The sequence below is a fragment of the Marmota flaviventris genome, chromosome 13, assembly GCF_047511675.1.
Source record: "Marmota flaviventris isolate mMarFla1 chromosome 13, mMarFla1.hap1, whole genome shotgun sequence".
Lineage (NCBI taxonomy): Eukaryota > Metazoa > Chordata > Mammalia > Rodentia > Sciuridae > Marmota > Marmota flaviventris.
The window spans coordinates 19552803-19574437 of NC_092510.1; the positions used below are offsets into that span (position 1 = coordinate 19552803).

General features: G+C 32.1%; 1 protein-coding gene across 12 annotated transcripts in view; it reads left to right on the plus strand.

Moving 5' to 3' along the window:
* Agtpbp1 (ATP/GTP binding carboxypeptidase 1) overlaps nucleotides 1-21635 on the plus strand; it is a 277856-nt gene that overhangs the window by 112056 nt on the left and 144165 nt on the right. For 10 of the 12 annotated variants that reach the window (XR_011704081.1, XM_071600505.1, XM_071600504.1 and 7 more), the window contains 5 exons: nucleotides 3280-3992; nucleotides 4804-4863; nucleotides 12491-12574; nucleotides 14345-14431; nucleotides 14516-14664. Coding sequence is in view for 11 of the 12 variants with exons in the window: in XM_071600505.1 (XP_071456606.1) it covers nucleotides 3280-3992; nucleotides 4804-4863; nucleotides 12491-12574; nucleotides 14345-14431; nucleotides 14516-14664 (1093 nt within the window). In the remaining variant the exon portion in view is untranslated. The remainder of the gene's footprint in view (nucleotides 1-3279; nucleotides 3993-4803; nucleotides 4864-12490; nucleotides 12575-14344; nucleotides 14432-14515; nucleotides 14665-21635) is intronic. The other 2 variants (XM_071600509.1, XM_027920573.3) reach the window with 1 other exon arrangement.

The window sequence follows — 21635 nt, forward strand, 5'->3', positions numbered from 1 at the left end:
TAACTGGTTTAGAAATTTTTTCAGAGTGAAAGCTAGCTTCCATCTTTACCTCGCTCCTTATGTTTTGTCCTTAATCCTTGATTTCTTATCCACTTATTGACATACTTAAAACCTCATGCAACAATTGTAAACGTTTTTGTGGGGTGGATACTGACCATCATATTTCCTACAAGTGTTTTTTTATGTAAATTTACTACCCCTTCTTTATGCCCGCTTGGATTATATATAGTACAGGGGCTGACATAAATCATATTTGAATCCTTAGTTTTTGTATAGTGGGCATTCAAAGAATTGATCACAAATGAAAAGATCTGGTTTTGACTACATTAATGTATTTAAAGAAGTTAACTCAAATTAAAAGATAAATTGTAAATATAGAAAAATGTTTGCAAAAATGAGTTAGCTAAATGTGTGTAAATATAATGTGAAAATTTACATAGCAAAACGAAAGATACTGTATTATAGAAACAATACAGTAGTTATGAAGAATTGCTGCTGTTAGTAGATGCATGGAAAATTATTTCTTTTCTAATAGTTAAAGAAATATAAATTAAAATAGCAATAAAATAATATTTTTTTTATCAGTTTAGAAAACTTAAAAAAATCTATAGTACCTGATATTGTCAAGGTGTAGAGAGCAGTTGAAATTAGATACTCTTATATATAGTTGCTGGGAATATGTTAATACAAATAAATTTTGAATGTATCTGGAAGTTTACAGTAAGCATTAAAATTGAATATAATGTGTGACCGTGTACTTCCAAGGCTTAGGAAATCATCTTAAATCAAAAACATTTTGCAAAATGATTTTCATTTGTGGAGTCCTTTATAATAGCAATATTTTTGAAAATGGTTTAACTATACACCTTAACTATGTTTGTTTAAATAATTCTTTGTTCTATTAAAAGATTACGTGCTCAGCAGTAAGGCAGTGATTAAATTATTTATGGTATATTTCCTTGATGGAATCTTGCGTAGATATCAAAATATTTCTGAAAGTGCATCCTTTTTTTTTTTTTTTTTTAGTACCAGGGATTGAACTCAGGGGCACCTGACCACTGAGCCACATCCCCAGATCTGTTTTGTATTTTATGTAGAGACAGGGTCTCAGTGTGTTCCTCAGTGCCTCACTTTTTGCTGAGGTTGGCTTTGAACTTGCAATCCTCCTGTTTCAGCCTCCCGAGCTGCTAGGATTTCAGGTGTGTGCCACCATGCTCAGTGAGCATCCTTTCTAAAATGTAGCTTCCAAGGGTTGGGGTTGTGGCTCAGTGGTGGAGCGTTCGCCTAGCATGTGTGAGGCCCTGTTCCATCCTCAACATCACATAAAATGAATGAATGAATGAAAAATAAAGATATTGTATCTAACTACAACTAAAAAATAAATATTTTTTTTAAAATGTAGCTTCCAGAACCCTTTTCCTTCCTGCTTTTCTTCTTTGCAGAATTGACTCTTCCTCTTCCATCTTTTTTTCTGGCTCATCTTTATCTCCCCAGCCTCCAAGATTAAACTACTCCAAGGCTCAGTTCTTTATTCTCTTCTCTGTTTCTCTTCATTGAGGATTGCTGGTTAAATTACTTGTAATAATATCTGTATGCTAAGGACTCTGACATTTATTTCTTCTGCATAGAATTTTTGTCTGAATTTTAGACTGATATTCAGCTGCCTACTTTACATCATCTGTTACGTGGATAGGTCATACTTTGCATGTCCGGAAGTTAATTCCTGATTCATGCTTTTCCATTTGTTCTTGAAAATATTCTCGCATAATCTGTTACCTCTCTCTGTGCCTGCTACCCCATATCTGTTCTATCAGTATAGTAATTGGTTCTGCAATGTGTTGAGAATTCATCTTCTCTTAGCCAAATTCCCTGGATTACTACAACAGATTCTTTTTGGACTCTTGCTTCTACTTTCTCTTCCTCAGACAATTCTTAGAGGAGCATCGGGAGCAATGGTTCTCTCTCCTTTTTTTTTTTTTCTTTTGGTTCTGGGGATTGAACTTAGGGGTGCTTAACCACTGAGCCACATCCCAAGCCCCCCCCCCCCCTTTTAAATTATTTTTTAATTTTGAGACAGGGTATCACTAAGTTGCTCAGGGCCTTGCTAAGTTGCTGAGACTGGCTTTGAACTTGGGATCTTCCTGCCTCAACCTCCTGAACTGCTTGGATTACATGACCAGAGCAGTGGTTTTCAGTGGCCTCTCAGGGGACATTTAACAATGTTAGGAGACATTCTTGGTTTTTAAATTTGGTAATCAGAGGGAATACTGCTGGAATCTAGTTGTAGATATAAAGGATGCTGCTAAACACCGTGTAGTGTATAAGACCCTTGTCCCCTGAAATATAAAACCAAACAAACAAAAAAAAAAGAATGATTCGGTCCAAAATATCTACTGATGTGCCTAAGAAACCCTGCACCAGGGTATTATTTTTAAGATACAAGTCATGTCATGGCACTCATCCCTCCCATTTAGAGTAAAACCAAAATTATTAACCTGGCTTGCTTTGGCCTCTTGGAATTCACCCTTCTGTTATGTTCTGTTCCTTCCATACCAATTTTCCTGTCTTTGAATACCCCAGGCATTCACCCATTCTGGGGCCTGTGCTCTGGCAGGAATACACCCTGTGTGTGGCACCCTCAACTTCGTAAGTCTTTTGCTTATATCTCATCTTCTCAATAAGCCCTAGCCAGTGACATTTAGAATTGCTACCTACCTCTCCTACCTGTGGCACTTCTGATCCTCATTATATTTTTTCCCTACTCCCCTACTCCCTTCTAGTGTTCTAGAAAAGATACTCATGTCATGTTTATTACTGGTCATGAGTCCTTTCCTTTCCATTCCTATAAGAATAAAAGTTGTCAAGAGAAGAATTTGTTTTTCTCTTTTAAACTGATGTGTCTTAAATGTCTGAAACAATGCTTGGCACAAAACAAATTCTCCATAAATATTGCACCAAACAGATACTTTGTAACATTTGTTGAACTAACAATGGTTTAGTTGTGTTTCCCCAGTAGGACTTTGGATAACTTTAATGTCTTTATGCTTTTCTAAAATACCCATATTTATGTGGAAAGAGTAAAATCTGTTAAAAATTTTGTTGTGGTTAAATATTTTGTCTTTTGTTAGTGAAATTAAAACATTTTGTTTTATCCATCTTTGAAATTTTCAAATGTTAAGTTTCTGAGGCAGCATATAAAATGAATATGATCTTACTTTTGTTAATGTATTTTAATATTGACCGATGACAGATTAAACATTTTTTTTTTTATTTTTAAAGGACTATGATTTAATCTCCAAAGAACCAAAGCCTTTTGTATTTGAGGGAAAATTACGTGGCCCAATTGTTGTTCCCACGGCTGGAGAGGATGCATCTGGGAGTTCAGCTAATTTAAAAAAGGGACCTGTAATGAAGGAAAAAGTATCTCCTAAAGGAGAGGAAGATAAGCAACCTGCCTTTATGGATGTAGCAAAAGAAGATATTAAAGCTGAAGACAGAACATTACAACAGCAGCTAGGTGATCAAAATAGAACTATTTTACCAACCCATGGCTTAAACAATGATATTGTGAAAGCATTGGACCGAATCACATTGCAGAATATTCCTTCTCAAACAGCCCCAGGTTTGACAGCAGAAGTTAAGAAGGACTGTAGTCTCCCTCTTGCTGTTCTCACATGCACTAAAGCATGTCCACACATGGCTGCCTGTGGAAATGTTCTTTTCGAGGGTCGGACAGTTCAGCTAGGGAAGCTCTGCTGTACTGGGGTTGAAACTGAAGATGATGAAGATACCGAGTCTAATTCATCAGTGGAACAAGCATCAGTTGAAGTACCTGATGGACCTACACTCCATGACCCAGACCTTTATATTGAGGTTGTGAAAAACACAAAATCTGTCCCAGAATATTCAGAGGTGGCTTATCCTGATTACTTTGGTCACATTCCACCTCCATTCAAAGAGCCTATTTTAGAAAGGCCTTATGGTGTACAAAGGTGAGTTGTAGATCTCTTACTCCTCCTAAGTAAAACCATTTTAAAAATATGAGATATAATAATTATATTTAGGAAACAAATTAGTATGAATAAAAGTTACCATAATTTTTATTCTACTTTGGACATTTAGCATTATTTTGAAATTATCCATCTTTGAATAAATGTTACCTTAGCAATATTTATTTAGTAGTTGATCATTTGAACTTGACTTAGATATTAATTAGTAATAGGCTGTAAATACATGTACTAATATGTAACAACAAATCCCATCATTATGTACAACTATAATGCAACAATAAAAGAATGTGGAAAAAATAGGCTATAAATAAAGCAATATCAACAGTATTATTTTGTAGTAAAATTTGAAATGTTAATTTTTTATATATAATGTAAAAATTTGAGATTAATCAAAGCAGTTAGTAGAGTTATTAAATATTGCCAAGTAATATTAGATATTATAAAAACTATTACTAGATATTACAAATATAGAATAACTTTTTTTGGTGTGTCCAGACTATATTTAGTAATCATGGCTAATGCTTTATGATGATGGCTTCTCAGTATCTAAAATAATTTGGATGCTCTTATTATGAGCATAGTTTTGCTCTTATTATGATGCTCTTATTATGAGTATAGTTTTTAATGGAAAGAGAAGACCTTACTGTGGGTATTTGATTTCCTTAGATTAAAAGCTTCTTTAAGGCAACAACTACATCTTATTTATTTTTAGCTGTAACACCTAGTATAATTCATTATTTTTACTTGGCAACTTAGTGTATTTAGTGCAACTATTTGGCTACTTGGTCCACAGGTATGGAATACCACATCAATCATACAGCATCAAAACAGGAACCTTTCTTCACTGGAAAAGGTACTTCAGAGTGGGCCAGGCTGTGGTGTCTTCTGAATCACAGCCAGCACCATCTAGAGGCAGCTGACCTTGTAGTGTGCTGTAAAAAGCATAGGTGAAGCTCTCAGTCCAAGGAAATACTCTGCAAGGATGAATCAGTCTTTTAGGATGCACTTAGCTAGACACTTTTGCACAGTTCTATATCCCCAATAGAAAGAATATGTAGGTCTGGGAACCAGGAGGGGAGAGCTGGGCCCTATTTTACTACAGCTCCTAGTGTCCCACTGGGAGAATTTGTGCTTTCTGTCCCTGCATCTCTGGGCTCTGTAGGATTAGAAGTCCAGTCCCCATGGTAGGTGCAGTCTTAATTGCAAGAGACACAGCAAGGGTACAATGTAACAACAAGCTGTGGTTACTGAATGGAGGTTCTAGCTTCCTTCTGGCTAGGACCAGGAGGTGGGAAAAGATTTTGCCATCTTTACAGAAGTTATTAACTCAGAATGACTCAAGGAAGTAGGGTTGCTTTTACACAATGGCAATAAGGTGAATATGTGTGGAACTCAGGCCATCCACTTGCTACTCCCTTGTCTGGTTTAACTGAGAATGGACATGTCACTGGCCTAAGGGTGAAAGGATTTATTCGTGCTGGGAATTATTATGTCTTATCTACAGCCCTTTCTTCTCTTAATATTTATGATTATTTCTCTCAATTTGTCCTGAAACATTGACCTTGGAATTGCTCTGCAAGTTCAATCAACAGATTAGAGTCTAACATTTTTTTTTTTTTTTTTTTTTTGGTATATTAGACCACCTATAGGACTTTTTTATTGCCTGTGTACAGTGTGATATACCGCTGGGTTTGTCAAATGTTCACACCCAAACTTTTAAGATGTATTTTTGATACTGGGAGGCAAACAGCATGATAAAAGATCAAGAGATCAATGAGAGTTGGCATGTGTGTTTTACAGATAGGTATGTTGGTATATGTAAGTTACAGAGCAAAGGAGATTAGGCTCAAACAAGAGCACAGAAACTTAATCATTTTAAACTCTGGTATCTGTGTTTGCTTTCAGAAAATTTGCAGTGAGAAAAATGGGGTTGGGCTCCAATACACCTTTGAGAGTTGGGTGGCCATGGTGCCCTACAAATTTCAAAGATTTCTTTCTATATAGATAAAATTTCCCACTAATTTTCACAACTTTGTTGGAAATGTTTTCTGCCTTCTGATTTGTTGCTGCAGAAATGAATCATAACTTCTAAAGCAATCTAAAACCTTTTGTCTTCTAGTCTGTCAGCATCATGCATTTTGTGTTATGGTGACTATTACCAGGTTTGACTGATCTGTATATACTATGGAGCAGAGAACATCTTTTATCATATTTGTCATAATTCCATTGTTACATATTTGTCAATTTTTTGGCTATCAGATACTTGTTAAGAGGCAGGAATATAATCATATTTCAATATGGAGTTGCAGTCCTGAGAGTGATCACATTGATGGGTATAAAGTTTCATATTTTAATGAAAACAATATGATTCTGTTTATATTATTTAGATGTATAGGATTTATATTAGATGTATTATGTGTTTACATTAGACATGTATCATTTATATGATTCTGTTTATATTATTTAGATGTGTAGGATTCTCTCCAATAACTGTTAGTTACTTTAGCTATAACTACTACAAAAAATAAAATGTTTTCACTTAAAAAATGTTTATAAGTTATAGACAAGAGTACTTTGGTATTTGAAACTTATTGCCTCTTCTCTCCTCTGCAAATGTCCCAAGTGTTCATGTGGAAATTGTGAAGAATGTAGTCTCATTGCTCAAAGTTGTATATCTTCTCTTGCCCTGTCAATTTTTTACCCAATATTGCTGAGAAATAAGTAGAAAACTTTCCAGAATTATTTGTTCCTTCAAGTTAAATTAGTTTGAGACTGAGAACAAGTGCATATAGCAGAAATACTTGGATTAGATTCAATGAATGCAGTAAGACTGTTTGGCGTGGTGAGGGACAGACACCTTGTCAGGGCAGAATGCTCTCTGAAAAGCAAGTTCTAAATGTAGCTCACCCTTTGACTCTCTGTGCTGCATGCATGTGTGCACATGCACGTGGGTGTCTTAGCAAGTAGTTTTATTTCTCTAGAGACCAGTTTTCTTGACTGAAGAAAAAGAAAGTAGAGAGTTAGTATTTTTCAAATTTGAGTCATTAACTATTAATAACTGATAGAAAATAGCAGTATTCACATGTGGTACAACTAAGTTATTATAATCTTTTATGTCCTCTTTCTCTTTGTAGGATTATGATTTCTTCTTCTTCTTCTTTTTTTTTTTCGGTAGTAACAGCTATTGAACCCAGGACCTCAGTGCATGTTAGGCAAGCATTCTACTACTACTTGGGTTATGATTTTTTAAATGTATTTCTTGTTGGCCAAAATCAAAAAAGTTTGATAGTCATCCACTTAGATTAGAATTGGAAACTATAGCCCATGTGCCAAATCTGGTCTGCTACCCATTTTGTTCTCTCACAAGCTAAAAATGTTTTTTTTTTCACCTTTAAATCATTAAAACAGTTCAGAGAAAAATTGGTAATTTATGACATATGAAAATTATACAAAATTTATATAAACAAAGGGTTTTTTTTTGGAATACAGCCATGTCTATTATGCTTTTGGTTGCTATTTTTGAGCTACAATAGTAGAATTGAATGGTTGTGAAAGAGACCAGCAAAGCCTAAAATGTTTACTATCTGGCCCTTTACAGGAAAGGTTTGCTGAACCTAGTAGCTAGATGGTCTGAGACTGTGGTTTTGTATACAATAAAAAACCTAATATGGGCCAGGTAACTAGTATTACAAAGCACTCTGAAATGCTTGTCTTTTGAAATACATTGACGAAGTCACTTCCAGTTTGCTTAGCTTACTTGCCCAGTCTTCTGCAACTTATTTTTTGAGCAAATGGTGAGCATTTTGTGACTTTTTTTGCCATTCCTTGGTCCTTGTTTGAGTGAGGTAGCATTGTGAATGAGCAGTATTGAAATTAATGAAGATTTACTGTTTTATCATTTTTCAGAAAAGAGGCATCAGACTGCTTTAAGTTATTCAATGAAAATAGCTTTAATGTTTTAAATTTCTATTGTGTGGTTATCTTCCTAGTATGCATCACTAATATTTTTTAAAGAAGGTTTAGTATAAAATGAATAAAACTTCTAAATCTGCCTCATTTGAAAGGAAAATGTCTGTTGTAAGACATTTTCTTATCTCTGTAGATAATGCATTAAAATTTGTTTATTGTAAACATATACTAATGATTATTTAAATCCTAGTTTTGGTTTAAGTTGCATTTAAAAATTGTAATGAAATTCATCTCATATTTTAGTGTATGCTTAACATTATTGGTGCTTTTTTTCCTGTTTTTGTGTTTCATAAAACCAGGACATAAGAAAATAAAAGAAGAAAGGTCACTTTTTGTCCTGTGCCCCAAAGGTGGCCAGTATTTTGATTTCTTTCCATTATTTTTCATCTATATAGAAAACTCTAGCTACATTTTGTAATAGATATTTTGTTATGTTATAATTTTATATGGTATATGTTGCTTGTTTTAAAAAGCATTTAAGGTATTTTCTGAAAATATAACCAACAAAATAAAACAAAATGACAAATAAGGAAAAGAAAGTATAGCAGCTCTTAACCACAAAAATATTTTCAACTTCAACTCAAAATAAGTTAAAATATTCTGTATCAAATTTGGCTAAAATCTAGAAGTTTAACAGCACATTTTATTGCTGAGGCTTTGGAAAAATAGGTTCTTTCATACGTTGAGGGTGAGACTGTCAATGATAATAACTCCTGTGGAGGGCATTCTGACAGGGTCTGTCACAATTAGCACTATAGTTTTCTTTGACACATTAATCCTATATCTGGGAATTTATGAGATATACTCAAGTGCTCATCAATCAAAGTTAAATAAATTATGATATATCTGTTTGGTGAATTCTGTTCAATGGTTGGACGACAAAAATCACTCTGTGCATTGATGGAATGAGCTATAAGATATATTATTAAATGAAATAAGCAAGGAGTTTATTTTTATGACATTAAAAACAAAGAGGGAAAGGCACTCTGAATTAGTAAAAGGCACTCTCTATATAAAGTAAAATCTAGAAGGAAAGTGATAAAAGTATTTACCTGATTGGGTGAGTGGAGGAAATGGATTGTGTCGAAAAAGGAGCCTTTTTTTATGCTTTTATGTCATATTTAAAATTTTTAGAATATCAGTATATTACACATATATACCACAATTTTTCATATCTCTGTATATAAAATATGTTGACACCCAATTTGTGATATATGTGTAATAAGAATTGTAATGCATTTTGCTGTCATTTTTTTGAATCAATAAAAAAAATCAGTATATTACCTACTCAGAAAGTTTAAATTAAAAAGTAGGTGAAGAATTGTGGGAAAATAATATAAGGAAAACAAAATTCTATATTTGTTCCTGTTGAAGTATAAAATAGCTTTGGGAGAAACATGAGTACTTCTGGAATTCAGGAAACTATAGAAGTATTGGTAGGAGCAAAAGCAGCAGATGGGTTTAGTGAATGATTTTTATGGGCCAGGCACAGAATTAAGTAGTAAGCATTTTATATGCTGTGTATATATGAATATAAAGTGTGCCACTTAGTATTGTAACAGTTCTATGAAGGAGGTGCTGTTATTTCTCTATTTTACAAAAGAATAAGTTGAAGTTCAGGATTTTTGAATAATTTATCTGCTTGGCAGAGCCAAGAGTCAAACTCAGGTCTAGATTATGAATCTGTTTTGTTAATCACTGTGTGTGTGTGTGTATGTGTGTGTGTGTGTGATGTATCTTGATTGAACACACATGTAGATAAGTCATACTATCTTGTGAAGAAGATTATCTTGGATTTTCTTTATAGAAGGTATGGATAATAATATGGATCCTCAGAGAACCCCGTTATGTATATAATTAACATCATTTCCTATAATTTCTTTACATAAATACAGCAATAAGGTTCATTAATTTTTTTTCTTACTGTGTGGCTTTGTGTTTGAAAAACCTAACAAAGTACAGTCTTTCAAGGGTAGCTGCATATGGTGTGATCATTTGAGTATGGACTGAACAGGCTGCACATTTTCCAGACTGCCCTGCATAAGTTATTTTCTTGAACCAAGCCTTTGATAAATGTTGAATGTCACTAATTTTGAGGCAGTATTTAAAATATACATGTTTTATTTTGTCTGGAGAGCCATATATTTTAATAGGCAAATGTGTAAAGGAACGATTAATGTTCTTTTATGAAATCTAGTTACACAAATACATATCTGAATAAAAAATGATTTTCCCTCTTCCATTCAAGTATTCATTTTAGGTCAGGTCTAATATAAATGGCAATTAATGGTTCCCCAAAATACAATGTCAGGTTGGAAAACAGTGGTCTTGTACAACTTGTACATGATTTGGTTTAACGTGGGCTTTTTTTTTTTTTAATTTAAAACTGATTACCAACATTGGAACCTTTAGAAGATTTTAAATAAAAGGCCAAATTCCTGGTATTTCTTGGAAAAAAATTAGGTGCAATGGACATCACCTGTTTCCCACTTGACAACTTTTTTTTTTTTTTTTTTTGGTGGTACTGGAGATTGAACCCACTGATCGAATACTGTACCTCTGAGCTACATTCTCAGCCCATTTTATTTTATTTTGAGACACGATCTTGGGATTACAGGTTTGTGCCACCTCACCAGACAGGCCTGTACTTTCTGAACCTGTTTCATGTTGTGGAACATAGCTATAGAACTGAGCTGTTGTAAGCATCCTTTCAGTATCATTTTCCTAAATAAAACAACCCCAAACTTTTGTAAGTATTTATTTTTGCACATTGGTGGTCTATATCAATCTTTTTAAATTAAATAAATGATGTCTTTAGTTATTCATCCATACTGGAACACTTAAAATTTTACATGTGTGATATATTTGAGTGTATGTAGAACTTTCTCTGTTGAAGGTCTGGAAGGTCTAATATTAACTCTGAATTTGTTTATCACTATGATAGCTTTCTAAAAAGTCTGTTTCTTTAGAAAGAGTTAGGCATTTTAAAGTTATGACATTAAAACTAAATTTAAGAATTTATAGCTTAATTTTTGATACTAGATTTTTTAACTTGATAGACTAGTTTGTCATTTATGTTATTTTAATAGAGTAAACTTAAAAGAAATTATGCTCGTTTAGTAATTAAGAATTGTTGGCATTGTACTTTCTTATTTTTTGGTGTCTTTCTTATATGTATAACTGTTACACATTGTAATATTTTTCCAATAATATGTTTCATTCTTTACAGGTTCTTGGATTGTTTTGAATTTGAGGTTATGCTCTAATCACAGAGCGGTGTCTTTGTGCAGGAGGCTAGTTTCAGGTTTGCCTGAAGTTAAGGAGACTTTAAGTATGCAGTATATTCTTGAGGTTTTATAATAATTTTTTGGAAAACTTTATTATTCTGCTCCCATGAATCTATAAATCACTGTTCTAATTTTCATTACCTATCTTTAGCTGAAATGAACAAACTTGAAATTTAAATCAGTTTATATAGTTTGACTTTCTCCTTAAGAACAAGCTATGCTATGAAAAGTAGCAGTGTGTTAACATTAGCAGGACTTTGGCTGGCCTACCTGAGTTCTAGCATCTGGCTTCAGGATCCAAATATGTTGTTTTGGCTGTAGTTTGGTGCCACCTGGTCAGGTGACTTAAATATTGATGGGGAAGATTGTGAGTTGTGAGTGGCTTAGTCTTCTAGGACAGTGGCAGGGCTTTTAGAAATTTTCCAGTTAGTTAGTGTCTGTTTTGCTATACTGATTCAGAAGGATATGAAGCTCTGAGTATCCTGGGAACGCAAGGACCACTTTTCACTCCCTGACACAGGTGTATTCCTTTCTTCCACCTTCCTTTTCCACCACAGAAATGAGGGGGGATTCTGTAAAACATACAAACTGACTATTAATTTCATTTTGGCCAAATTCCCAGCTAGGTGGGTTTAAAAAAATCTTACGTACTTTGATTTTTCAAATTAACCACTTCTGACACTACTGCTATTGTGTATACAAAATCATGTGCCTAATGGTTTAGCAAATCCCTACCTTCCCTCTCTCCCCAACCCTTCTTTTTATTTATTTATTTATGTATGTATGTTGTATGTATGTGTGTGTGTGCACGTAAGATTAAACCAGTGTCACTGCACCACAGAACTATATCCCTAACCCTTTTTATTTATTTTTTTATTGTGAGAAAGGGTCTCACTGTTTTGCCCAGGCTGATATTGAACTTGTGATCCTCCTGCCTCAGCCTCTGGAATTGCTGGGATTATAGGTGTGCACCACTGTATCCAGCTAATTCACGCTAATTCTAATAGACATTCTTGGTTTCCTCCCTTCCTTCCCATTTTCTTCTCCCCTCCCTTCATTTCTTTTTCTTCTTTTCCTTCCTTTCCTCCCTCCTCCTCTCTCTCCTTTCCCACTATTGGACTTTATCATTTTACACCTTTTTCATCTAAAACTTATTTTGGAGAAGGTTGTGCATTGGCATATATAATAGTGAATTTTGATCAAACTTCTCTTTTATGATTTCAGGACAAAAATTGCCCAAGATATTGAGAGGCTAATACATCAGACCGATATCATAGATCGAGTGGTATATGACTTAGATAACCCAAAGTAAGTCTGATTTTAAAAAACTTATTTTTGTTTTTATAGTAAACTTTTACAGTTATTTCTAAAAGATAAAAAAAAAATACAGTTAATTTCTACGTATTTATCCTTGCTGTGTTTTCATCCTTTGACAAGGATAAAATAATCATGGTAAATCATGCTTATTTACTTAAATTGAATATATCACAAGCTTTTATTTGTTTGAGTGGATTTTATAGGCCATAAACTAATTTTTTTTTGTTGTTGTTGTTTGTTTTTTATTTTGTTGCACCAGGAATTGAACCCAAGGGCGCTTAACCACTGAGGCACAACTCCAGCCATTTTTTAATATTTCATTTAGAGACAGGCTCTTCCTAACTTGCTTAGGACCTTGCTAAGTTGCTGAGGCTGCTCTGAACTTGGGGTCCTTTGCCTCAGCCTTCCAAACTGCTTGGATTACAGGCATGTGCCGCCCTGCCCAGCCTAATGCTGTTTTTTTTTTTTTTTTAAATAAAATTACCTCCACTTAAAAGAATGGAGATTTCATGTGAAATACTGACTTGTCCTGCAATATTGAACCTTCATTTCCTAAGCACAACAAATTATCATCTCCTTAAGAATGAAGCACATGCTTGCTAATTTTCACCAGTTCCCTCCACTTGCTCCATCTTATTATCTCTTACAGTTTACAGACAGTTTCAGTTATTTAAGTTACCTGACTTAGCTTTGAAGCCATTTATTTGTGATCCTTGGCGTGTTAGTTATTTATTACTTAGGATTCTCACTGATATCCCCTTTTTGGATTTAAGAATAAATAAATCAATGAAAATTACAAATGTTGACTGTGAATATTATTCAGTCATTTGTTCAGTTAGCCTTTGGTGGGTTTCTCCTTTCTCTGATTATTCTAAGGGAAATTTCACATTTTACTGATAATATTTGGAGGAGGTAAACACTTTTACAAAGATTTTTGGTAGAGAGGTGAAAGTAAAAGCTATACCCAAAGCTAATGACCAAATTTAAAATAATATTCTTACAACGAGAAAGAAATATCTATTTTATTAAAAATCACTGAGTTATTTCAGTTTTCATAGTTCTGTATTGGAGAAACTAGGCAAACATGATAAAAATAGAAATTCAAGAACCCTAAGTTTGGCATACTGGTATTGCTTTTAACTGAAATGACTTTGGAAAAAAAATCATTGAACTTCTTGGAGTTTTAGTTTTCCCCTATTACAATGTAATTTCCAGAGAGCAAAAATTTTTATTCAATCAGGGAACCAAATAAACAACTAAAACAATTATCTGAAACCTAGTAGGTGCTCAATAAATAATTGCTAAAATAATGAACATGTAAAAGGAGGATAATACTTGTCACTTTTGGGGGCTAATTAAATCACTATTGTCTTGAATGAAGGTAATGTTTTCTCCAATGAACTGCATGGTTTATTAGCATTATTGCTACTCATGTAGGTTGTATGCAATTTTAAAAACAAGGTTTTTTTTTTCTATCTACTAATCAGTATTTTAGAAATGATTTTTTTTCCAGTGAGTTAAAAGTTTCAATTATATTAGTATATTGTAAGAACAAGTTTCTTGTTGTAATTATAGTTTTTTGGGGTCTATAAATGTCAAAGTATGTACTTCCCTGTGTTATATCCTTTGCTTTAAAAATGATAAGGGATGCGAGGTGGCAAAAGTGATAACACTTTTAATCTGATTGTAGTTTTATTTGTTTTTTGATCATCTGTTTAAATGCAATATATTTTAGTACACTTTTTAAAAATATTTGTCTAGTTACACCATTCCAGAAGAAGGAGACATTTTGAAGTTTAACTCCAAATTTGAATCTGGAAATCTGCGCAAAGTAATCCAAATAAGAAAGTAAGTTACTTAAAATGATCTCATTCTTTATATGCACAAATATTTTCCTAATTTTCATCAGATGTGTTTACCTTCTATTTTCAGAAATGAATATGATCTGATTCTGAACTCAGATATAAACAGCAATCATTATCATCAGTGGTTTTACTTTGAAGTCAGTGGAATGCGGCCAGGTGTTGCTTATAGGTTTAACATCATTAACTGTGAAAAGTCCAACAGTCAGTTTAATTATGGTAAGACAGTTTTCTTTCTCAATTGAGAGAGCATGCAGGCATCCTATTTGTAGTACAGAAGTTAAACAACAACAACAGAAAATCACTGACTTTTAAAGACATTTTAATGTCTTGTTTTTTGGAATTCTCAGAAATTCAGGATCTGTTTCATGAAATTTGATATAGGTTCAGTTTTGATTTGTTGGTGAAAATTATGGAATGTAGGAAAGCCGTTTAAAATTTATGGATATGGTTGATTTTATCCAAATTGAATAAAGGCAAAGATTTATTGTGTGAGTACCAATGACTCCATAAGTTTGTGTGATTTTCTTTAGCCCATTAATTTGTTATGTTACTGTGATTGATTTTAAAATATAGAATCAGACTTTAAATCTGTGGAATAAGCCCTAGAGTTGGTGTGTAAAAGTGCTAATATTCTGTTAACAATATGTATTTATACTTGGGATGGATACTGATTTACGGTATTTCCCCTTGCCCTTCCCTTTCTCTTCCTCCTCTTCTTCCATCTCAATCTCCATCTCCATTTACTTTAAGTATTATGATAATACTGACTTGGTAAAACTTGGGAAGCGTCCTTTCCTTGGAAGCATTTGTGTAGAATTGGTGTTAATTCTTAAATGTTTGGTAGAATTCCTTAGTGAAACTATCTGATTCTGAAGATTTCCATATATGATAGTCTTTTTAATTGGAAATTTAATATCTTTAATAATTTTAGGGCTATTCAAATTATCTTTTTCATTTTGAATAGGTTGTGGTAATTTGCTAGGAATTGATCTGTTTCTTCTGTGTTGTCAAATGAGTTGTAGTATTCTCATTGTCATTTTGATATCTTCAGGGTCTGTAGTGATAGCCCCTATTTTGCTCCCGTTAATGATAATTTGTGCTTTCTTTTTTTGTTGTTGTTGTTGTCAATCTAGCTAGAGGTTTATTGATATTATTTACATTTTCCAAGAGCCAGTTTTTTGTTTCATTGGTTTTCTCTACTGCTTTCTCATTAGACCATTAAAAAACCCAAAACCAAACAAAAAACCAAACTCTAATGCTGTACCAAGTATATAGACTCATTTAAGGTTTTTGTGTTTAGTACTGTAATAAGTACAAAACTAAGGGTTATTTGGCATCTAATCTTACATTATGTCTGTGAAGGTACTATAAATGTATAAACTTACATCAGCAATTTAAAATTGAAACATCAAGTTTTAAGTATTTATTCTGATAGTAGCAGTTTGTTAGATAGGATAAAAGATTTTTTATGGCATACAAAAATATTTACAATGAAGGAGAAACGTGTTATCTGTGATTAGTTAATAAAAGCCTAGAGGTCTTATTCATTATAAAGATTGAAAAGCTTTTGACAATGAGGTGTGAGATGCTGTATCATCTGGATCAAATAATTTAAGTTATTAAAAGTATGACTATGATGATGCTCTTTAAAGCTTTAGGAGGTTCCCAGTTGTGATTATTTATCTGGAAAACAGCAACTAATACCATAGTCTAGAATTCATATATATGAGATAAAAGCTTTAGACAGTCATTTATTTATTGCAATAATTATAGGAGGATTGGGTACAATAATACCTAGTTTAGTTATAAATACTTTTCAAATATTTTTTAGTTACCTAGTTTTTAAATGAGTTTTTTAAGAATGTCTATTTTTAGTAAAGCAGGAATAGTAATATGAATATTGTTGGTGTTGTCGATTTCACATTTTTTATTTTTGTGATTTTATTATATAGCTACTAATCATTGCATGTAATGTTTCTTACAAACATTTGTTGACTTTAAGCCTTCATATAGTTTTAAATCTTAAGTGAGACTCACTCTAATATTATCAAAATAAGAAATATAGTATTTTCCTTATTAAACTTATAAATATATGTAAACAATGTTTTTAGAGGAGAAAAGAATAATTAATTAAATGTAATTTTATTTGCATTAAGAGTAAAATATTAACACATGTATTCCTGATATGATAGTCAATATAACTTTCAAATAGTGTTGTAGGTGGGTGGCATTTTTACTAACTACTTTTATTTTTACCCTTTAAAAGTAATACTTTTGTAATATTTAAACTAATATACATTTTAAAATTTTAAGTTGAAAGTATATATTTGAAAATAAAAGTATACACTTGGAACAGTTCTTCTCCTTAAAAAAAATGCCTATGCATACATTTGGTAGATAAAATAATCTCTTCCGTTAGTGTCATTTAAATTGTAAAATGAATTAAATTCTATAACTAAAACTAACTCAAAGCAGTAGGCCAGATGGCTGCTTTATTTTTAAATTTCCTCTCCTCCTTATCCTTTCTCCTTTGGATATTCTTGTATGTATATCACACTTGCCAAACTCACTTTGTAGAGAATTTGGAAAACAGAATGGTGTTAAGAAGAAAATTAAAACCACTGACAATGCATTGTCCAGAGATAATCAATTTAGCCTTTGTTGTTTTATTCCCGCCTTTTTATAATACTGTATATGATTTCTGTATAAATATAGTTATATATTTATTTTTAAAATGAAGCTGCCACTTCATATTCTATATTTTAATCCAATGTTATTTTGTATGTATTTTTTGTCATTGAATATTCCTCTGAGTTTTAATAGACATTCTGTAGAGATACTATACTTGAGCCTTTCTTTTTCATTGCACTTAAGTTATTTATGGTTAATTTCTATTGCTGAGATGACCATTGTACTTATAATGCTTGTATGTATAATTATTTAGTACAGATTCATAGAAGTGGAATTTCTTTATCTGTGTGCCAGCTATAGCATAGCCTTTTTAAAATTATAGGACAGTAATTCTTTAATTTGGTAAATTAAACAAGTTTTTGAGAAGAAACTCTAGGAAGGAAGGAGGGGAAAACATCCATAAAAACCACTGCTTAACATTTGTTATCTGTCCTTAAAAGTTTTGCATTCACATAACTTTAAATTTTTCCCTTTTCTGGAGTTGGGATTGAGTGTGGAAACTCATTTGACTACTGCATATATATTTATTACCACAATAATTTGTAAAGCAATGTAGTTATAAAAAAAGACTGCTTCATGCCATTAAATATTACTCAGCAACTTTATTAGTAATATCTGTAATATTGTGTTGAATAAGGAACAATAAATTGTTTAATTACAAGTTGATGAAGATTTAAATCTTATTTAACATTTCAAAATTATAAGCTATTTTGAAATAGGTATCCTTAATTATTTAATTTCATATATGTTTCTGATTATTGCTTTGCTTTGAATTCCTAGAAGTAAAATATCTCAAAAAAGAATGAATATATAGTATTGAATACTAGGGAAATTGGGTACTACAGTGCTAGTTGAAGTATTAAATTATTTCAGCCTTTTTGAAGTACATTTGATAGTATATTTTCAGTGTTAATATTTAACTTTATGTATCTGAATTTATTTGGGCATTTCCTATGAATTGGGATTTAAACTTAATCCTGTTCTTAGTGGTAAAGTTGCTGAATGTTTTTTTTTTTTTGGTACCCATGATTGAACACTTAGCCACTGAGCCACATCTGCAGCCCTTTTAAAAATATTTTAATTTAGAGACAGGGTCTCACTGAGTTGCTTAGGTAGGGCCTTTGCTAAGTTGCTGAGGCTGGCTTTGAACTCAGGGTCCTCCTGCTTCAGTTTCCTGAGCTGCCGCGATTAGGGGCATGCTCCACTGTCCCCAATTGAATGTATTCTTTCAGTAAAGAGTTTTAAAATTTTGGTGAGGAATTTATTGTTTTTCAGACATTTTACGTTTATAACTCATTTGCAACTGTGTGTCTGACCTGCTTGTAAGGAGGGTGAGAAATATCATCTAGAAGACATTTGTCATTACTCTCTTAATAAAAATAGATTAGATAATATATTACCATAATTTACTTATAGTTCCTCACTTTTTGAATTGAGTTGGGTTGTTCTGATCTCTTAGTCATATTATATGTCCCTGTTGGTTTGAAATATCAGAGTACTCATAAGGCATGGCCCTAACCATATATTAGCATTTGTTTAGAGATTGTTGCTGTAATTATCACTTTGTTTTTAAATTATTTTGACTTCATAATATAGTATAACATTCTGTAGTTTCTTAAGAAAATTTAAAACCCTTTTCTACCCTATTTTTTTCAGAACAGTGTATTATACACAATAATTTTATTAAGTACCAAAAATTCCCATTTGGTTAAATTTATAGAATTTGGGGGAGAGGGAATTTTTTATATTAAGTATTGCCATGTTCTTACATGGTATGTTGTTTTGTTTATTCGAGTTTTTTATGCCCTCATCTAAGTATTTTATGTTTTTTAAATAAGTTTCATACATTTTTACCTTTATTCTTAAGTATTTTAGTTCATTTCTGTTATGACTAAGTATTTCTATTTTAGATTTGTTATTACTTGTAATTAAGAAAGTTAATGACTTTTATATATTGAAAATCAAACTTTACTGAACTTTTTATTCTCATAGTTTCTCAGTTGATAACAAGTATTTTATTGATAGGAATCTGGAATTTCTTGTATTCAGTAAGTTATTTATCTTTCATTATTTCACTGTTTTCAGTTAGAACTTTGAGAATGTTTAAAATGAAAAGGAAACACAGCATATTCTTGTTTATTTTGACTTTAACACAATGGCACCCCTATTTACATTAAGCATGCTAGCACTTGTTTTGAGACATATATTCTTTCTAATAGAGACTTTCTGTCCTTACTAGATCTTAACAAGAGTTTTTTTTTTTTTTTTTTTTTAAGGTTTATCAATGTAATTTAACTGTAATGCTATGTAGAGCCTGTTTGTGTGTTGTATATGTTGATAGTATTTCTATTATTAAGCCATCTGCGGAGTTCTGGGATAAGTCCACCTGGCCATGTAAATCGATCTCTTGATAAATAACTATTCATGATTTGTTAGTATTTTGTTTAAAGGTTTTACATCATTGATCATAAGTTAGGCAAGTCACTTTCTTTTTGGAGGGCTGTCTTCGTCCAGTTTCAGAAGCAGGCTGATGCTAACTTGGAACACTTCAAAGAAGAGGCTTTTATTTTCCCATGCTATGTTCTAGAGCAATTTAGATAACATTAATGTTTTTGTGAATTTGGAAAGAAAAATATCTAAAATTGATATTTGCACTTCTTTGGGTGAAAAAGTTACCTCTGGATAACTTTTCAAGTTTTCCATTACTCAGTATAGTTTGATTTTATATGATTTTTTAAAAAATGGAGACAGTATTGATAATTTTTTTCTTATTTGAGCAACATTTAGATTTTCAAAACTCAGTAGCAGAAATTTGTGATATCTACAATATTTATATTTGTTTCTTTGCTTGTTCTTTTTCCTCTTTTTTTGTACTTAAAATGTAATTTGTTTTATAATTAAAAAAAATCTGGATGTTGGTTTATTCCTTTAGAAGTTTTTTGTTGTTGTTTATTTTCTCCCAGTATGCAGGTCAATTTTTTCCCTCTAACTTCTATATTTTTGTATGATGAACAAAGCATTTGGAGTTTTTAATTTGCTCTTGAGTACAACTTGATTCTGTTGTATGCTGCTCAAATTTTAATATTAAGATCTTAATCTTATTTTAAAAAATTGTTTCTAATTACGTGTAGCTTAGGGGTCCTTTTTGACCCAAGAATATTTAGCAACAGGTTTATTATACTTTTACTTTGTTGAATTGTTTCAGTTAAAACTTCTTACTTTCAAATATTAATCTGTTTTGTTTGCAGATGTGTAGAATTTATGATTTTGTTTGACTTGTTTTTTGATGATTTCAATGTGTTTAAAATTCTTATATTGCTATACTTGGTTTTTTCTTTTGCCTTCTTTTTTTTTTTTTTAGCTTCTTTACTTGTTGTTCTTCAAGGGACTTAAAGCATAGTGAAGTGTAGCCTCAGAATCCAAAATATAACATACAAAAAGAAAAAACCAAAAATAGATTATACATTGAATTTTTCTCAGTCTTGCTCCATCTGCCTTAAGTTTAGTAGAAATTCTTCCTGGATTCTGACAAGAAGTTGTCTGTTGTGAGTTTTCTTTTTATTTTTAAGTATTTGTAAATATTTAACTAGGAATTTTCGTACAAACTAAGGACCTATTTCAGTTGATGTAATTTTTTACGAAACTTTGTTGTTAGATTTGATAGGTTAATTCCACATAAAGCAAATGTTGGTTCATCTTAACATTAGCAGGATTAGAAGTAGAAAGGGGCCAGTATTTTGGCAAACTAGAATTCCACATTGTAAACATTTATAGCTAGCAGTATAGTTAATATTATGATCATCAGATCCATGTTTTACTTTGTTTCAGGGATGGTGCTGATGACTGATTAAAGATTATTTGAACGGGAGGTATTTGTTTAATTATTTTGCTGAAATGAAGAAGTAGAATTAATTAGGAAAATAGCTTACATCTGTTTATTTTTTGTTTAGGACTTGTTTGGAGGAGCATTTAGTATTGTATACTAGAAAATGTGATCACTGCTTTTTTCCTTAGTTGCTTTTCCTTGACATCTTTTAGGTGATATTAATTATTGAGTTTTCTTACAAATGAGTGGCCTTGAATTTAAGAAGTTTTGCAATATATATATTTCTTACTCTGTTCTTATTTATGTCACAATTTTATGTCTATAAACCATCCTCCCTCTATCCTCTATTATTTGAGAGGGATTTGCTGAAGTCACCACTAGATGGCAGTCTTGCATTTTAGTAATGTGAAGGTTTTTTAATTATCTTACATATATTGAACATGTTTGGAAGCAGGCAAGAGTGGAGAATTTTGGAATACATGCTGCAGTGTTTCTGTCCCCCATCCCCGTATTAGTTTTTTCCATACCTTAGAATTGAACTGATCTATTCCTTGACTGAGAAAGTCTTCCGTGACTCCCTAAGTTGGGTTAACTCACTGACAAAGGCTCCTTATAATTTATTTTTCTTTTGGGGGGCTCATTACAGTTTTGTGGCTGATTAATATTTTCC